Source organism: Acartia tonsa, chromosome 1 (assembly GCF_053477335.1).
Source record: "Acartia tonsa isolate MP-2025a chromosome 1, ASM5347733v1, whole genome shotgun sequence".
NCBI classification, from domain to species: Eukaryota; Metazoa; Arthropoda; class Copepoda; order Calanoida; family Acartiidae; genus Acartia; species Acartia tonsa.
The window spans coordinates 32,389,317-32,409,611 of NC_137260.1; the positions used below are offsets into that span (position 1 = coordinate 32,389,317).

The window sequence follows — 20,295 nt, forward strand, 5'->3', positions numbered from 1 at the left end:
TTCAGTTTCCATTATTTGTATTTTTTAATGATTTATCAACTAATGTATCTAGCAACAAAATCTCAAAAAAGTAGAAAATTTTTAACAGCTTTCTGACACTAGAGCTTTACATAGTAGGAAGGGAGTTTTTATTCATTAGGGCGATGAGACATTCGATGCAATAACCTTTGTCCTGTAGAACATTATCTAAAATATTTTATGGGCTCTTAATCTAACTAGGGACAAAAGTACACAAAAAACTTCACTTTCACCCACCTAATGCCTATTTGTATAAAAATATTAATTTTTAAAGGTTTGACTTATAAAGGTGTAAAATTTATGGGGGAGGGGGGAGTTTGGTTGAATAATTTATTCTTTACGTTGAAAAATGCATAGTTAAAAACAAGACAAATGTAATTAGATCAAATGTATCAAAGCCCCCAAGTATCAAATACATTTGTGTATTATTCATATATATTAGGAAACTTGACCATAATGTATTATTATATGAGTAGAGATAATACAAAAATAATAAGTAGGACACACACTATGATCAAGTTATCAGTACAATGGATAAATTGGAACAAATAACAAAATAATTATTTAGGAACAACAAAGATAAAATTAGGAAGAAATGGATTGTAATAATATAATAACAAGTTCAGATCTTAACAGAAGAGGGGAAACTAAATATTTATTTTGGAAAGAAAGGGATAGCTCCATGAAATATAAGTCACTTGACATTAAAATTTTGCTATATTCTATACCTAACCTCTATTCGTAATATGAAACAATATAAGACACTTTTTATGGAACTTTCCCTATAGGATAAAACTTCAAGAATAGGAAACACTAAAGGAGGGAAGAAATACATTGGACACTAACTATGAAGGCACAGGAAAGGATAACTGGATGATTCCACTGTTATTCTGCTACCCCCCCGACTTAGATGACCCCATAATAACCCACCTAGAACGACGTCCCCCCGACGACCACCACCACCCCCCAGAGATCAATTCCCCCTGTGCTGTTGAATTATCTTGCCCTCCTCGCCCCGGTCCTGATAATGTTTCTCCACAATCTTGCGCACATGGTCGATGGCCTTTTTCTCCGGCGCCTTCTCGTTCAACGCCTTGACGCACTCGGCCGTGTACGGCTTTGTCACTAGCACTTTGTCCATCACAATAATATCTTGGTTGCGCCAGCTAACCTCTTCTATGGTTTTCCTGATGGCTTGAAATAATCGCTGTGCGTCGACAGAAGCGCCAGCCTGCAAGGCGGCCACAAGACGCTTCTTTTCTTGTATCTGAACTTCTGCTCTGTCCTATTTTTTTAAAGGTTAAACATAACAAACTTTATTGTTGTTGGTAATTTTCGCCTACTTGAACGAAAACCTAAACTCGTTGACATTGAATACGATTTGACCATATCTAAATGGGTCAACTTAAACAGTGCCTATTTTAAAAAAAAACGACAATCTTATTAATAAACAGATTGAAACAGTAGATTTTATAAGGGAGTTGTGATTAATGTGAGTATTTCGTTAAATCAATTACAAACACCCAAGAGCGCTTAAAATTAAAACATAGTCTCCTATAAAAATTTTTCTTAATAATTCATGCTGTTTCAATCTCTAGAAAATGAAATAACACAAAAATCAATTTTTTCCATAGATTTTCCACATCTACCATAAATCCTATTAGAAAATATACTTTGTTATATTTACATTGCATTAGTACTTCTTTCTGTAAACATTTTTTTCCAAAACAATTACAAAACATAATTACAAATAAGATAAAATGGTTATTTTCTAAGCTACTCGTATTGACATTAGACATGACCTGCGAACGAAATGACGGACATTAGAACAGCTTTATTCATTTTAAAGAAAATGTTGTTATGTTATGTTTTATTTTCCTGTAGTCTCTGTACATTTAGAGAAGATGTGGGAGGTGGATTTGGGTTCGGATTTTCACGTTTCACCTAAAATATCAAAACATTTTAATAGGAATTGTTTGTAGCAAAGCTGCTTTACAATACGTATTTTCGGTCATGGAACCAACTGCTGTTTTATTTTAGGCACAAAAGTTGCCCTTTTCTGTTGGACCTGACCATACACAGTGTAATAACTAGTTTTCAAAGGAAAAGTTTTTCATTTTTATTGGATTTTGTGTGTCCTTCCTCAACAATTAAATAATCGTTTTAGTAGACATTAAAAGAGGAGGTGGGGGAAGTGACACTTTTTAAAACAAAAACTAAAAGTCAAAGGAACTCCAAAAAATTATGAGTTACAGCTCTGAGATTTTGCATGGCAGTTGCTTAAAAGAGGTACAACATGGAACTGTGAAGAAACGGCGGCGGAACCGCCGCTCCCGCCGATAACCGCCGTTTCCTGACAAATTTTGTTTGCCCTTTCTCGCCAAATTAGACAATTTTCAATCATCTGAGATAAACTTTTTTTTCTTAAAAATTTCCCTTATATTTTTACTTGACATTTGAAATATTTGACACTTGTAATTTTTTTATATTGACATGTTTGAAAAAGGTGTTACAAGTGAAAACATAAGTGAAATTTTTCTAAAAAAAAGTTTATCTAAAATGATTGAAAGTTGTATAATTTGGCGAGAAAAGGCAAAAACATAATTTCTGCGGGAAACAGCAGTTTTCGGCGTGAGCGGCGGTTCCGCCAACGTTTCTTTGCAGTTCCATATTGTACCTTCTTGAAGCAACTGCCATGCCAAATCTCAGAGCTGTAACTTTTTATTTTGTTGAGTTCGCTTGACTTTAAGTTTTGGTTTCAAAAATTGTCACTTCCGCCCCCTCTCTTTGGTGTATAATTTTGAAATCGTTAATGATAAAATTTTTGAAATGGCAATTTAAATGATGATTCCTGAAGAAAACAAAATACTTCCTATTGCTTATATGTAAATATTCGTTATATCGACTGACTGATTTGTTGTGCTTTTATGGATAATCTCTTCTTTATAACTAACGGAGGCGCCCGTAGCATAAGTAAAAAATCCTATAACCCGCCAAATCTCAAAATTAGATACGTAACAAGCCAAAACAATCCCGCGACCAATGTAAAGCTTTCCTAAAATAGAGAACGCGTACACAATACCTAATACCTTGTTATTCGTGTAAAAGGATTTTCGGCCAAAAATTAAACTAAATATAATTTTATAATGATACTTAAAGTATCTTTTTGCACAAAGGGCAGATTTTTAATAAGATTAGATAAAGATATTTGTTTCTAGTATAAAGAGACAAAGAAAAATATGGTTCAATCATCTTATTTTCTTTAATATATCTAGCTGTTATTTGACAAAATGGTTAATATTTAACTGTTAAAATACCAATTTATTTTGCTATTTTTATTAACATTTCTTCCATTTTTTTTCAAAAATGACATAAAACTTATTTTCCAAATATTATTAAGTTTCTATCTATCTCAGATATTTTTAATGTACATATAAAACATCTCCAAGTCCATCCTAATGAACTTATTCGGTGTTTATATTGCTTGTCACTAGGTATATTTTCTAACAAACTTTTTATCACTCTATGCCTGATATAAAAGTAAAGAGTTGCATGAAAGATAAGCCTCTTAACTTGTCTTCAACATAATATTAGATTATCTAAAAGTCCTCCAAAACTCCAATGAATGGAGATGTAAAATGGTTTTAAAATGTTTCAAGTATTTGGATGTCCATAAATCTAAACAATTAAGGGATCTTAAGGGGATAAGATAATGGGCGATAAATTGATTCTTGACCCCCCGTAAAGTAATTAAAATTAGCCCATCTGCAGATCAAAATTATTGATTTAAAAGTTTGGACACTGCAAGTGTAAAATGATTTCTTCAAAAAATTTGAAGACAAAATAGTTTTTGTTCCGATTGCTCCCCACGAAATATTTTTTTATTTAGCTATTCCTTTATCCCAGAGACCAATACACTCAATTATAATCTATTATATATTAGCTTCATAAGAAGATAACAGAAAATAACTTTTACATTATAACTGCAATATATATATTATTTATAATGTTTACATTATTTTATAAGAACTTCTTTATGTATAAAAAGGGATCTTGGACAAAGTAGCTTCAGGATAAAGTAGCCTCCTAAGGAAAGTAGCCTCCACTGTTCATAAAGTTCATGGCCGCAGTGCTCGGCCCACTGGCCTGCCTAGCCGCGGGCGCTCGGCTCCTTAGCCTATAACCTAACCTAACCTAACCAAAAAATGTAAAAACATTATTGAAAATTGTAAAAACAATATTGAAAATTCTAAAAATCTACCAACCACTTTTTGTAAAATCCACGAAATTCTAAACCACCTATGTATTTATTATCAGTTGATGATATTTTTCTTAAATAAATGTTCTGAGGCTAAAATAGGTTAGGTTATAGGCTAGGGGGCCGAGCGCACGCGGCTAGGCAGGCGAGGGGGCCGAGCGCTGCAGCCATGACTTTTATTACTATTGGAGACTATTTTTCTTAGGAAGCTACTTTTCTTAAGCAAATGTCCTGAAGCTACTTTGTCCAAGATCCATAAAAAGGACAAAATCAAATAAACATGTATTATTGTTTGTTTATTTAGCGAAATTGTAATTTTATCTTGCTTTTAAAGTTAGATTTGATTTTTTTTCTTATTGAAAAACTCTGAAATGTCAAGAGGATAGGGGGGGTAATGTAGTGATCTTGTAAAAAAAAGTGGTAAGATTACTGTAAGCTTTCTCTGATTTGAAATTATTCTTTAGAAAATTTCCCCTTCTTTTTATGAAAAAATACCTCAAAGATACAAAATAAATATCTCTTTTATCTTAACTAATATTATATAAACTGAAAATAAGTTGAGAAAAATAAGTCCGTAAATTTAATTATAGATTTTTCCATCAAGAATAGACACAAACAAATCTGTTATAAAAGATAAAGTTATCAATGGGGCCCTTACGAGTAACAGAATTATCTTCAAATACAACTTTAATAGTATTTACCAGTCCTCAAAGATAACACTTCATTTCATTTTTTTGAATAAACAAAATAAAGAGAACTACCTAATGATTTTTAAAAGCAAAAAAACATGTAGTAAGAGTATTTTTACACAATTCCAATATCAAAGCACAATAACAAAAAGCTAAAGTGATTTACTGCAAATACTGTTAGCCCTTGATATTAACCCGGCCCTGTACGTACACCCTCAAAAAGGGAATATTTACATAAGCAAAGATGACAACATCCATAGGTAACAAAGCACCAAAGAATCATGCATGTACGTACAAACGAATAAATTAAGTCGTTTTATTCATTCAACCAAAAAACACCAGTTTTATTTTGTAAGCATAACAGACGAACAGAAAAATATAGCGAATTATAGAGTAGCATCGCTATTAAGAATAACGGATTTGTATTGAATAATGTGGGGGTGATTGCATCTATTGAATGTAAATATCATCTATACAAACATTATTACAATACCTTTATTATAACTAGGTAGATAAACAATACAACCAAGGACAAAATTCTATTTTTTCAGGGAGAAAAACGAGATCAATAAAGCATAAAAACGATATAAATGAAGGTATAATGGGTCCATGACGCTTGAGTTAATCTACAACCCTTTCTTCACACCATAAGCAGAAAAAAACGCAAATCAAGAATTTTTTTTATTTATTGTCCATTATTCACTTCCCGGAACTAGTTATGCATTCAAATACAGTTACAAAAACGTACAAGATATGAAAATTATTCGTGGAATTTTATCTTTTTAATACTCATTATTGTATCCTTTCTCTTTGAAAATATTGTAAAACTATTGTGTAATTGTACATTAATGTTAGAAAAATCAACATTATTACAGTTCGTAAAAATTTTAAATTGCTAATTTATATAATCAACTAGCGGCTTCGTCACTAGCCTCTAGGGGCTTCGCCCTATGAAGTAATGGAAAGTCAACCCTCCTAAATATAAATATTCAAAAAAGTTATTCTTTGTTTAATTATCTACTTTGTGGTAAAATTAAAACCAGGTTGTGCGCTGTATGCACAAAAATTTAAATTCGTAAAAAAAATATTTGAAAATTTTTTTTTGAGGGGGGATTCATATGGGCTTCGCCCCATGGAGCAGTGGGGTTCCCCCACCCCAATTACTAGTTTATGTTTACAAAAATAAAAAAAAAATTTTAAATTTTGGAAGTGGGGATTTTTTTATTTTTGGGGGGTTAGGGTGTCCCACCCCCCAAGAAAATAGCTTTAAACCACCAGAGGACCAGAGGTATATTTCCAGAAGGGTAGAGCCCAATTTGTTCAGCAGTTACTGAGATTTTACAAAAAATGTAATAATTTTTTTTGGGGGGGTGACTTTTTTTAGTTTTAGGGGGGGTTGGGGTGTCCCACCCCCCCAGGAAAATAGCTTAAAACCATCACAGAAACAGTAGGTATATTCCCTGAAGAGTAGAGCCCAATCGGTTCTTCGGTTACTGAGATCTTAAGCTTCAGACGGACAGACATCAAGCTACTTTGTATTATAGATAACAAAACAGTAAATGATGGTTTTAATTTCACTGAAGAATTTATACCTATAATAGCAAGGCGTTAAAAAAGTGAATATCAAAAGTAAATTAATTTCTTCAAGTCCAAAAAAATTAGAATTTGAATTTTAATAATTTCAAAATTTTAATTTTTCTCAACTTTTCCTCATTCTCTTTAATTATGCAAAAGTTCTAGGTTAAAACATTTCAATTTAAGGGGGGGGGGGGGGGGGGGGTGGAAGTTCTGACACTTTTGCATAAACGGTGATTATAGGCTTTGTCTTTGGACTGAGAGGATAGGTTATTAGGGATAAAATCATTCTTATATGATGAATTTCCCCCAGATTTAAGATTTTTTGGATAGGCCTCCAGGTTCCGGAGCTCCAGGCCTCCAGGTTGTCTCTCTACAGGTAAAAATGAAAAAAAAAATTTTTTTTAAAGAGTTAGATGTCAGCTTATGAGACAAAATATGTATGTTTTTTCTTCAAATATGTGAATAACAATCAAAAAGAAGTATATTTTGTTTTATAAGTTAACTTCTAACTCTTCAAAAAAAAATCTTATTTTTAATTTTTACCTGTACAGAGACCACCTGGAGGCCTGGAGCTCCGGAACCTGGAGGCCTATCCAAAAAATCTTAAATCTGGGGGAAATTCATCATATAAGAATGATTTTATCCCTAATAGCCTATCCTCTCAGTCCAAAGACAAAGCCAATAATCACTGTTTACGCAAAAGTGTCAGAACTCCCCCCCCCCCTTAGTAAGTAGTTTTTACGCTGTTCTTCTTCACGTTATTAAAATTCCAGTACTAAATTCTTCTAAAGGTAAATCTTTTATAAAATTCAGGGTCGGTCAGTTTGTCCCTTCGTAACGTATATTTTTAAAATATTGATTATGCATTTTGTAATTTAGCAAGATTGAAACGAATTTTAAATTTGAATATAAATAAGCACTTTTCAGATATTGATGAAATTAATCTGTTGCATTTTTCCTCATCAAGTCAAAGAAAATATTTTAGTTTTGGAAACACCAATAAAATTAAAGTATTCAATGAAACTTAGTTTCTCTAACTTAGTGTTTGTTGTATATAGAAGCCAGCTATAGTTTGATATAATATCCTAATGTAAGAAGCTAAACTGATCTATACCTAAGTTTTCTGTCCGTCAATTAGTTTACATGCTTCGCATTTTATGGATAATTAACATTTGTTTCAGGTAATAATGCTGTTTATTGCGAATTTCTTCTATACGTATTATAATCTTCTGCAGTCGCGTATCGTTTACAGGCGAAAATTACATCCTTTGTAAACATGAAGTTACTTAAGATTTACCAAAATATTTTTCTACTCTATAAATTAATCATGGTTACCTGTATGTCTGTTACAAATTCAAGGTTGATGATCTGAACATTGCTAAGGTTGGATCTGGTCTTGGATTCTGACTTCAGTATGAGTACCCTGTTCGTTTGATCCCAGGCAACAACCTCCCCCTCGACCGTCTAAATTGTATTATATATTATCATTTTATAGCGCAGCTTCTCTTTAACCAAGGTTTGCCCAATCCCATTCGTGCATAATAGAATGAAAATAAATAAAACTTCTAGTTTATCTTCAACTTAAAATAAAAAAAATAACAATAAAGTTCCCACCTACAAAAGTAGCACAAATACATCTAACTAAAAGCATTGTACATGGATTAAATGCTTTCTTGAAGTTTTTTTATATATAAAATCTTAATTGTTTTACAATGAAAATGTCCAGATAAAAATCTCTTGAAACCAATACACATAAACTACCTTTTGTGTGTACAGCTCACATTTTATTATGCTTCCAACTCTAAAGGTTTCTTCAGGAAAATTATCCGCCATTCTAGGCTTAAGGCGGCCTCTGAAAAAAAAAAACAGTTGCATAAAAAATGATAATTACAGGATATCACAGCTATTTCATATTTTGGCAACATTTTATGCAAGGGGAGTCACAAATAACCTTTCTACTTTTTCAGTGTATCTAAATAATGAAAAAATAGTTGTAATCAATATCTGCTTTGCCTCTGCTAAAAATTGTTTAAAAAGCTAGCTGACCTCTTACTAAGAATAACAATAGGTAAATATGGTCTTGCTTAAAAATGTCACTAGGTATACATTTTTCCACAATTTTTAATATACGAAACGAATATTTTCAACCATAAAATATGGAAAATTAAATAAAATTTCCTTTTTTCTTTGAAGATGAAAACTAAAAATTCTGATTTAAATTTAAAGTTGTAAATTTCTGGTAAACTGAAAACTCTTTAAAAAGCATTTTCCAATTATTACATTTCATTTTTGAGTTTTAAGGATACAGCAATAGGTATTTTACATAGTAATGTTTGGCTCAGTTAAAGGTTTAATATGTAAGATAAATAATCCCTTATTACGTGAAAAAAGAAATTAGTCAAACTACAAATCTGAGATCTGATAATTTGATTTTTTAATGCATAAAATTCAGTCATTCGTTTATCCCTGAATGTTAAGAATTTCTTTCAATCTTCTCTTATTTTGCTTTTCTTTGATCTATTCATGAAAAAGGAAATCAAATGTTTTCTTCTGTAAACTTGGCATATTCTTTAGTATTTGCCCAAAACTTCATGGTTGCTTAATGGTTACGAAACGAATACAAAGTGATTTTAGTGCCTAATGACATAATCTATTTTTTTTTTTTTTGGGGGGGGGTTGTCCGTATAGAAATAGGTCCCTTCATTATTTATCTGTACTTTTTTTTCTATTTTCAAGCTAAAAATAAATATCATCTTTGGTAACCATAGATATCAAAAAGAGTAGGTAACTGATTTTTTTGAGTAATACAAATACCAGTGAAAAAAATCAAATTGGTAATGAACTAAAATTTTAAAAAGGGGGAAAACCTTATTCTTTTATTTAAGTAAATCATTGGTATCAGCTATTGTAGTATTGACTAAAGAGTAGTTTTACTCCTCTTTATTATAAATAAACAGTTAAATAAGGGTAAAGGCTAAAGGGGTTAGCTGTCATAATAAAGTATTGCAAGCTGCGACTTGCAAATATAATGTGCAAAATCAAAGGCTCTTTAGTTGGTATTTGAATTTAGCATAGCTAGGTTCGCCCCCTGCACTGTAGCTGTAGGCTTGAGTCCCTAGATGAGGACGCCACAGTTACTTTATAAATCCAACCCAGTATATATTTATTTACAGAGTTATCAGTTATAATATTATTGCTTGCTTGCATTTTATGTATTAATAAAGTTGATCAACAATATAAAGTGAAGTTATTTATGGTAAGAATTGCAAGACTATTCTATAATTAGCTACAGTCTGCTTTACGTCCATAATAAACTATTAATAAAAATATTTTGATTGTTTTCTTTTTGTAAAAAATATGACACAAGAAAATGGATGTATTCTTAGAAGCAAAAGTGCTAAAATTCCTAGAAATCTAAATCCCATTATCAGATACAAGAGTTAACACACAAGTAAAGGGATAAATGTAAAATAGACCAGAATCTCAATTTTTATTTTAATCCCTTTACATTTTCTCATCAATAAAATCTGTCCCAAAAATTTATATTTTGTCCAACTATTCCTTTATATGTGAAGCTAAAAGTAACTTTTGTGATTATTAATCATGTTAATACAGAGAACAGAGAAATATAATCTTTATCATATTTTTATACATCTGGATAAAACAAGAGAAAACATCTCAAACAAAAACTAATGTATATAATTAGAATTAAAAGATAATTATAAATAAAACAAGTGTATATTTGGTATAATATTATAAACTATTTAATATGAAGTTTATGGCTATCTAGGGTGTTTCTAGATGAACTAGATGCTTTGATTACGAGATAGCTGAATTAATTATGTCTCCCTTTCTCTCACACTAATTTGTTAAGACAACGCCATTATATCTAATTTTATCATCTAGCATTAATCAGTACGCTTTCAGCAATAAATTGCACAAAATGCATCTATAATGAATATTAATGGTATGTAACTGTAAGTTTAAAGATACAAATCTTAGAACTTTTTGTTTATACTAACGGCTACAACTATAGAAGCCTTTTGAGGGACAGTGCGGACCGTCGACCCTACAATTTCAATTTAAATTTAAATTTAAATGCTTTGATTATGTCAAAATGGAATCTGCTTATATCACGATTTCCATATCTTGGGATTTTAAATGTATTCTGATGTGTGCATTTTGACTTAAATAGCTGGAAAATATTTGGGGTGTAAGGTTTGAAATTTATTGGTATCACCAATCAGTCTTTCATCCCCCAATAAAAAAAAACCTACAATAGTAGTAAACAAATCTAAGATTGTAAAACACTTGTTTTCACATTTCCTAAAGAGGGAGGTCATTTTCTAGTAAATCCCGTAAAGGTGTGTGTTATAAGGCCTAAAAATAGTAGTAGAACGATAAGGTGCTCTATATATTTGTATTCCCTATTGAATAGAACAATAGGGAAGAATTTTTTTTTTTTTTTTTGGATAACCTTTCCTGGAATATCTTTGAAATTTCTATCAAACGCTTTGTTTGGCTCAAACTGACACAAATAAAAAAAATATAATTATAATAAATCAACCTGTAAAGCATGACTTCTTCCTTTGTTTAATGGTATAGATTGTTCTTAACCTTTACCTTGTACCTATAGAAAATATTATTATTATAATTATATTTTTTTTTAATTTTTGTCAGTTTGAGCCAAACAAAGCGTTTGATAGAAATTTCGTATTTTTTAAAGATATTCCAGGTACGGTTATCAAAAAAAAAAAAAAAATTTCCCTATTGTTCTATTCAATAGGGAATACAAATATATAGAGCACCTTATCGTTCTACTACTATTTTTAGGCCTTATAACACACACCTTTACGGGATTTACTAGAAAATGACCTCTCTCTTTCTATTTTCTATTGACTTTAGGTTGAACAGGAACTTCTGGTTTCTCATCCCACCTCATCTCAGCTGGTTGCCACCGTTTCACCCTAAAAATTACCACTTAAAAAATGTTCAAAGATTTTTTTTACATAGTTTTGGAAAGTCCATGGAATATTCATTTATAACAAGTATTTAATGTCAAAATCTTATAAGACAAAAAAGCAGGGATAAGGGATGGGAAACGTAAGAAAATATTATTCCAGGCCTATTTTCCAACTAGGCCTAAAAAACTAGTTTCGGGATGACGCAGTAGTTAGATTTGAAAACTATGAACAATGATGAAATAGCTATTATATGAATGCAAAGAAAAAAAAGTATAGAATAGAATTCAGGTAGTTGATTTCACCAATCATAAAATATAATAAAAACTTTTCGAAGAACCAATATGTTGGTGGCTTTAAGTAGAATCCCGTTATTACTTCGCCAACCCCCCCCCCCATTTAAAAAAAAAGTTTTTTTGAGATGGTTAAATCTGATTTATTTTCAAACATTTTAAGGGGGGATCTACTTCACCCCAAAATTTGTATTTAGAAATAAACACCGCTTTAGCCCCCCAGCTTTAATAAATAAATTTAGTAGATTTGAATAAGTACATGGGTAACATTCTATCAACTAATTGTTCCATAGCGTACATATAAATTAAGAATTTTTAAAAAAAATTATTTTACGTTAAATATTAACAGAAAAGTTCAATTAAGTGTGCAATAATTTTTACCAAAATTAATGAAAATTTTTTTTTAACAAAACACAGTACACTTTTATTTACATATTGAACTAGTTTTGTATTTGTAATCATTTAGGTGGGTTATCAATTCCACATGAAATGTAACTTTTAAATTGTCTAAAGACAATGAGTTTTTCACATTGTTCTAAAGTATAAAATGTTGAATCCTACTCAGTCTTCAAAAAACGATCTCTCAATTTATGTTTTGCTATATGGACATTTATTAATGTGTAGATTTAATAATAAGTTGATGTGATTGAACGTCATATATATTGTTGTCCTTCTGATAGCAGAAACTTTCCATTGTTGTCTTTCTAATAGCAGAAATTTATGTTTGCTTGAATTAATTTAGCCAATAATGAACTGTGGGACGCGTTTGTTATTAATAATTGGTTAATGCTAAAAGCAAGTTTCAGGCTATTGGATATTGGCCTACAGCCAATGAGAAACTGGAGGAAATTAGTTGATTTTATAGGCAAAAAAGAAAAGTTGCCCCATCACTTTTAAAAGGAGGCTGAGACCTAATTTTCGGCCAGGTTTCCCATCCCTTATCCCTGCAAAAAAGATTTTTAAAATTTTTTCCAATCCTTTTCATAAAAAATATGAGAATTAAATTCCTTTTGAAAAGTAAAATAAATACCTATTCTATTTAAGTTTAGAATAAAAAAGTGAAGCAGAATTTAATCATGTCTTACTAAGCAATATTTAGCATTTTCCTTTATTTTCTCTTTGAAACTTTAGCCTAGGGTGGAAACAAGGACGTCCCAGCCTTTTTATTTAGGGGGGGGGGGGCTGAGATAATTTTTTTTTGGGGGGTAACCTTTATATCATATAGGCAAGGATGTCCAAGCTTTTTTTATTTGAAGGGGGGGAGGGTTTATCACCCATTAAACAACCCCCTTGGACGTAATAGGGTGAGGGGTTATTAAAATATTATATATTTTCAAAAGCTAAAAGTGGAGCAATTGAGACAAAATAATTTTCATTTGCGTCTCTAATAACGAAAATATTTCAGAAGAAATGTTATTAAAAAAAAAAGCTTTCAGCAAACTTATTTTTACTTTGGGCTTTAGGTATATCATTATCTATTATCCTTGGATGTGGTACTTGTACTTTATTTATAATTCTTTAACCCTTTCTTTGACAAATGCAAAGCTTCATCATAAGTTTGACGGTACTAACCCAACAAAACACAAAAATATATATTTAAAGAGGTTTCGTCCTGGAAGTTAAATATGTCAAAGCTTTGCTGATACTATAGGAAATATAGTTGTATAGTATTTCAAGAATAGGATATTAATCTCAAAATATAAAAGAAGTTCAAGTTGATTACTCAGCTATTTGAATAGATTTTCAGCGTATTTAAAAAAAGGAAAGAAAGCTAAATTAAATTAATATGGCGTGTTGAGTGATCAACGCCTTCCTCCAAAATACTCCCCTAAATGCAGGTATGTTAAGGAATAAGACAATAAACTATAAATTAATGTTTATCCAATATCAGAAAAACAAAAATATACCTTATGTAGATTAAAATTGTTAGAAAATTTTGGACACTGCTCACATCTGGAACCAACCAATCACATTTCAATAAAAGTACCCAGAGTTTTTGAGCCTTTAAAAACTTATAAAACTTAGAGGTGTCAGTGCAATTTAAAGTCCACTCCTTCCCTTTTTAAATGAAAACACACACAACGTCCAAAATAGGCAATGTTAATTTAAAACCGATTTGAATTATCATCACTGGTCATAATTTTGGCAGTCCAAAATAAAAAATTATTGTGTAATTACCTCTTTAATGAGACTGCAAGTTTAGATATCAGAAATGGAGACTCGAAATCTGATGGTTGCAAGTTATGTTCCTCGACTCGTGCTAATAACAAGTTCTTGTTTACATTCTCGTTTAACCTAAACAATAAACAGAACTTTTAAAACACCCCCTAGGAACGTTGGAAGCTTTATCTAGTGCTTGCATTTTTGCAAAAGGATGAAGAATACAATAACAGCTTAATATTTAAGACAAGAATTTTAAGAATAATGTTAGTAAAAATGCAGAAAATCATTAATGGACCAGTAGGCAGCATTTATAATAAGCAGAACCTATCGGTCCAGCGGTTAATTAATCTTTTCCTCCATACGGACTGACATTCTTCTTTACATACTAAAAATTAAAACATTAAATGACCAATAATAAATTCACCTGTTAAGTGCTAAAATTTGTGTCCAGGTGAGGGGATGGGCAAGGCCGGGTTTTGGCAGGATTTGTCCAGTCTCGCCAGAAACAGCCTCAACTATCACAGTAAATGTTGCATGGTAGAATGGGGGTCCTGTAAAATGGAAAATGTTGATAATCGTATCTACTTAACTGAAAAGAAAACTGAAGTTGGAGGGGACTTTAATTTTTTCTGTGTATCAATTTACTGTTCTTTGAAAATTTGCTACTGCTGCGCTACCTTTATTGTTATTGCGATTAAATATTAATTTCTTGTTATTTCTAAGTAACCAATCACAGTCTAGTATCTTTTTAATATCTTTACTTTAATAACAACTTAGTATTTACTTACCTAGCTTGTAAAGCAGCCAATCAGAGCCCATTGTATAACCAGACCGCGTGACCCAACCACGTGACCGAAAATATTGATATACCGCGTACCTGAATATGGACGACGAAATATATCAAAAGTATTATATAAAGGATGCTAAAAATGATACCAATGATTTAGTGAATTTACACGTGTTAAATGAGTAAAACAAGTCCTTTAGACAACTTATTTCTAAGAACGTACAAAAGGTTTAGTCAGCTCTAAAATTCTAAAAGCTTGTTCATTCCATATTTATTTCAATTTTCACATGTTGTTTGAATTAGATAGCTATCAATTAAGACTTGTAAACGTGATAATATTAAACTTAAACTAGATACATTAGTACGCTGCAAGAAACTTTGGTTTGGCATATTTGAATAAATATTTCATTATAAATTGAATACCTAGTAGGCATAGTGGTAAGATTATTTTCAAAAATCTTGTCATTTTTTAAAACCCGATTAAACATTAGGACCGAATATATTTAAATGTCCGCGGACTAAATCTTATACTACACCTTGGGAAAGAATTGTAGTAACTATTTCAAATGTCAAACTAAAATTTTCACAGTGTAAATATGAATATTTAGAAGATTGAACTGTCATTTACAGAAGTTGTGCATTATTATGTACAAATATACATAAATTTTATATACGAATACGGAAAGGATGGAATAAAAAAAATAAAAAAGATTAAACCCTGAACAAACATATTATGCAAATCTGAATTTTCAAAATAGCAGCCTTATTATTCATTTAGGATGATTTTAAAATAAATATGAAATGTAGATGCCTCCTTTGGTTACAAAATTCCACTGTTATTGTTTTATTAATCAGCACCAAAAAAGCACAAGATCTCAAAAACAGCATTTGGGGGAAATACTGGTGAACAAAGATAATATGCAAATCCAAAACAAAGCAATAAAAAAAAGGTTTTTTGGCACTTTTCTCCACTTTTAAAAATTGATTCTGATAAATTAATAATTCTTTAAGTGATTTATGCATTAATTATTATGAAATAAAGTATAAGGTAGAAATAAAGAATTTTTCTAAATAAGAAATGTTTGAAAAAAATAAATTCGATCCCTATCACTTTAGAGGACAGCTGCTGACCGCCAGTTTTATGGATGAACCTAAATACATTTTAAAGATAAAAATTACCTTGAAAAGTATACAAAAATGTTTTTTTATGTGTTAAAAAAATACATTTTAAAATATTGATTTTGAGGATGATGACCTTTAAGATGCTCCTATTGGTGATGATGGTGAGCCAAATGCTATCCAAGTGCATGTCCATGATGACAACTTATATATTAAACTATGATCCAATTTTTGTAGACGTAGCAGCCTCCAGCCCAGCATTATTAAAGAAGAAAAGAATTGCAATTTTATTTACTCTAATTCATAAGGTGAATACTGTAGTTTTTAGAAGATGGTTATATTTCTTGTCGGGAGGCTCCATTAGAGGCTGCTATGACTACAAAAAATTGTACATAGGTTAAAAGCCAAGTTGTTGTAATGGGCATGCACTTGGATAACATTTGGCTCACCATCACCACCAACAGGAGCATCTGAAAGGTCATCATCCTCAAAATCAAGATTTTAAAATGAATTTTTTTAAGACATAAAAAAACATTTTTAAATACTTTTCAGGGTAATTTTTATCTTTAAAATGTATTTAGGTTCATCCATAAAACTGGGGGTCAGCAGCTGTCCTCTAAAGTGATAGGGATCAAATTTATTTTTTTCAAACATTTCTTATTTAGAAAAATCATTAATTTCTACCCTATACTATATTTCATAATAATTAATGCATAAATCCCTTAAAAATTATTAATTTATCAGAATCAATCTTTAAAAGTGGAGAAAAGTGCCAAAAAACCTTTTTTTTTATTGCTTTGTTTTGGATTTGCATATTATCTTTGTTCACCAGTATTTCCCCCAAATGCTGTTTTTGAGATCTTGTGCTTTATTGGTGCTGATTAATAAAAAAATAACAGTGGAATTTTGTAACCAAAGGAGCCATCTACATTTCATATTTATTTTAAATCATCTTAAATGAATAATAAGGCTACTATTTTGAAAATTCAGATTTGCATAATATGTTTGTTCGGGGTTTATTATTTCCTACTTAACTAACAGAATGAGAATATTCTTTTAAGTTCTAAGTATGATTTTATATTCTTTTACTGATAAACTATTTTCATTATAAAATATCATGATATAACATCTTGAAACATATCCTTAAAATGTACTATTCCCCAGTAAGATTTTATTGAAACAAGTACATTTTACTTATGCTTTCTACAATCTGTTTTTCAATAACAACACTAAAGTAAACAAATTGGGAATTATACACGAACAAGAGCAATTAATTTGTCATCTTATATCAGTCAGCTTAATTTTTTTTGAACTATACCAGAATATTGTTTATGAAAACAACGGTTTGACACAAGAACATATCATTTGGTGAAATCTTAATCTTTAAAACACTGATCTCATTAAAGCATTTGATATTATACATCTTAATATTTGTGTAAATTCTCTGGGTTACTATCTTAATTACCTGTATGGAAAATCCTGTTCTAGTTTACAATATTTTTTCCACATTTGAATTAAAGTCATTTCCTGCCCATTACTATCACAGCTGACAACCAAACATCCTAAACATAATTAAACTTGTATCACAATGTTATGATGTAATTTAAATTAGAAACAGTAAATAGGACCGTATTATATGACGTATAGCAGCAGCAAGATATTGGCGTTTAACTAAGTATCAGTGTACTGTACACTGTATAGCACACTGATACAGATCTTCTATCAAACAAAGATTGCGTTTAAAAGCGTTATATTTAGTAATAATTTTAGAGATAGACCATCAAACGGTTAAACCTTGGCTATTTAAAGGGTGAGCAAAAAAATGCGTAGATTTCTAAAATTCAAATTACGCGGCTTGTGTTAATTGTAGAAAAAACGTATGCATACCGTTAGAACCGCTATGAACTCTAGTTTTTAGAAATATTAGCGGCTACGCCCCTAGCATCTAGGGGCTCTATGTTCGAAGGTATATCAAAGGCAGATAAATAGCATTAAACCATACCCAGACTTATTTATAAAAAATAAAATATCCTAAAACTATCTTAGGACCTATAAGAAGCTTCACTGTAAAGGAGAACCATATTGGTTCAGCGGTTATCGAGATCCTTCGCTACAGACAAAAAAAAGCTTCCTTCTTTATATAATACACTAGCAGCTTCGCCCCTAGCCTCTAGGGGCTTTGCTCCAAGAGGTTTGATCAACCTAATTTTTCGTATTTTAGATTTAAAAAGAAAAAGTTAAAAAAAAATTTTTTTTTGTTTTTTTTGGGGGGGTATTTTTCATTTTTTGGGGGGGTCGGGGGTGTCCCACCCTCCAAGAAAATAGCTTAAAACCATCACAGGACCAGTAGGTATATTCCCTGAAGAGTAGAGCCCAATCGGTTCGGTGGTTACTGAGATCTTAAGCTTCAGACGGACAGACAGACGGACAGACAGACAGACAGAAATCGTTCTACTTTGTATTATAGATTGTAAGCTAGAATTGAATCAAGACAAAAGTAAGTGCCGAGCCCTGGGACCTATGTATGGTGAAAATAGACATAAAACTATGATGATTCTAGGAAAAACCAAAATATTTCAGCGGGGGCTTTTTGAGAAAATTAGATTTGAAAATTTCAAGTTCAATTTTAACCCCCTAGGAGATGCCGCATAATCATGACAAGAAAAGCAAATATTGTTTATTTTAAATTTTGAACAACTTTGCTTTTATAAAGTTCTTCATAAAACCACTCCTGAAGGGAGTTAATAAATGGCCATTTTTATCACTTGCTTTGCAAAGGTCACGAAAATTCAGCCTAAAATAAATCATACATAGAGAGGGTTTAAGAAGGACTTTATAAAAGCAAAGTTGTTCAAAATTTAAAATAAATAATATTTGCTTTTCTTGTCATGATTATGCGGCAACTCCTAGCGGGTGAAAATTGAACTTGAAATTTTCAAATCTAATTTCTCAAAAAGCCACCGCTGAAATATTTTGGTTTTACCTGGAATCATCATGATTTTATGTCTTTTTTCACCATACATAGGTCCCAGGGCACTTACTTTTGTATTGATTCAATTCTAGCCCACAGTGAATAGGATAAAAATGATTCCCTGTGCTAAGCATAGTAAAGGAGCTACGTGTTAAAATGTTCCAACTGACTTAAAACTTGACTTGCGAGTAAATCATTATAGATTGAAGAATTTAATAAAAATGCATACTATTTTAAAATTTTAATTGCGCGACTTGTGTTAATGGTAGAAAAAAATGTATGCATACTGTTAGAACCGGTATGAACTCTAGTTTATAAAATTATAAATAAAAAACAATTTCTATGCTACTTGTAGTTTAGTAGCTAATTGGTATACTATTCCTACTGACATAAAACTTGACTTGAGAGTAAATCATTAAAGATTAAAGTAAAAGGTGTGCAAAAACGCGTACATTTATAAAATTGAAACCGGGCGGCTTGTGTGGAAAAATTATCTGTACATCGTTAGAACCGTCATAAGCTCTAGTTTTTGGAAATATAAGTACCATTTTTGTCCTATTAATAGTAGTTCAGGAGCTACGTTAAAAATAAAAAAAACTGAGGAAAGTTGAAAAATGAAACTGTTGCATTTTAAGTCAGTTGGAACATTCTAACACGTAGCCCATAAATTATACAATAGGGTGGGTCGATTTTGGACATTTTTTTTCTGAGGCCAAAGCGGGGATCTGCACTCAATTTATATAGATATAATACACCTCTGGATGATTTAAAATTTATCCTAAGTCTTAAAACCGCTGACGACCAGACATTCAATTGTATAGCTATTTGTAAATGGGAGTCAAAAATTTATTGAATCAGAACTATGGCTTCATGGTGCTCCCTGGAAATGCCTTGAGGAGCTGAGTCAGGAACTTTTATCCGTTTCAAAAAATCTCGTTCCTAGCCTGAGAAAATCTAAAAAACCTCTACAAATTGGACAATTCTCAATAAACCTTAAAAAGTTTTGGTTTTTTAGTGATTTCTAAGGCTAGGAACGAGATATTTTGAAACGGACAAAAGTTCCTAATTCAGCTCCTCAAGGCCTTTCCAGGGAGCACCATGAAGCCATAGTTCTGATTCAAAAAAAAATTTTGAATGTCGTCTTTGCATACTAATAAGTAATGAATTATATTTTTAAGTTGTCGTGTTCTAAAACTCAATTTTTTAAAATTCTTTTTCGGTCAGAAATGTTTTTAAGGTTAATTTTATCTGTTGCATATCCCCGCTTTGTCTAATTCCGATATGAACCCACCCTATTATACATAGGAAAGAAATAATTCTTAAATTTCGAAATACTAGAGCTTTTAGCGATTCCAACGGTATGCAATATTATTTTTGTACTATTAACACAAGCTGCGCAATTAAATTTTTAAAAATGTAAGCATTTTTTTTTCAAACCTTTAGGTACTTTAACATTTA

The 20,295-nt window shown here is 31.0% G+C and overlaps 2 protein-coding genes across 11 annotated transcripts in view; both read right to left on the reverse strand.

The window, feature by feature from the left end:
* On the reverse strand, nucleotides 1–10,084 carry LOC145330210 (protein LSM12-like). 7 transcript variants are annotated; one of them, XR_013883334.1, is made up of 5 exons: nucleotides 8,305–10,084; nucleotides 7,879–8,007; nucleotides 1,895–1,962; nucleotides 435–1,301; nucleotides 1–165 (listed from the first exon to the last, which is right to left on the reverse strand). XR_013883334.1 is itself a non-coding variant. In XM_080174820.1 (4 exons), exons 1-4 carry the CDS (start codon nucleotides 8,416–8,418, stop codon nucleotides 992–994), a joined length of 621 nt encoding a protein of 206 aa, XP_080030946.1. In that variant the 5' UTR covers nucleotides 8,419–10,084; the 3' UTR covers nucleotides 1–991. The 7 variants fall into 7 exon arrangements, 1 of the variants encoding a protein (XP_080030946.1); XR_013883333.1 differs by having other exon boundaries at nucleotides 1–172; XR_013883331.1 differs by having other exon boundaries at nucleotides 389–1,301.
* Tsen2 (tRNA splicing endonuclease subunit 2) overlaps nucleotides 8,401–20,295 on the reverse strand; it is a 15,325-nt gene continuing 3,430 nt past the window's right edge. The window contains exons 6-12 of one of the 4 annotated variants that reach the window (XR_013883309.1): nucleotides 17,332–17,428; nucleotides 14,749–14,837; nucleotides 14,385–14,511; nucleotides 13,976–14,092; nucleotides 11,426–11,510; nucleotides 10,821–10,874; nucleotides 8,401–8,515 (exon numbers count right to left, since the gene is read on the reverse strand). Coding sequence is in view for 2 of the 4 variants with exons in the window: in XM_080174799.1 (XP_080030925.1) it covers nucleotides 11,429–11,510; nucleotides 13,976–14,092; nucleotides 14,385–14,511; nucleotides 14,749–14,837; nucleotides 17,332–17,428 (512 nt within the window). In the remaining 2 variants the exon portion in view is untranslated. Of the gene's footprint in view, nucleotides 10,875–11,425; nucleotides 11,511–13,975; nucleotides 14,093–14,384; nucleotides 14,512–14,748; nucleotides 14,838–17,331; nucleotides 17,429–20,295 lie in introns of all 4 variants that reach the window. The other 3 variants (XR_013883301.1, XM_080174799.1, XM_080174788.1) reach the window with 3 other exon arrangements.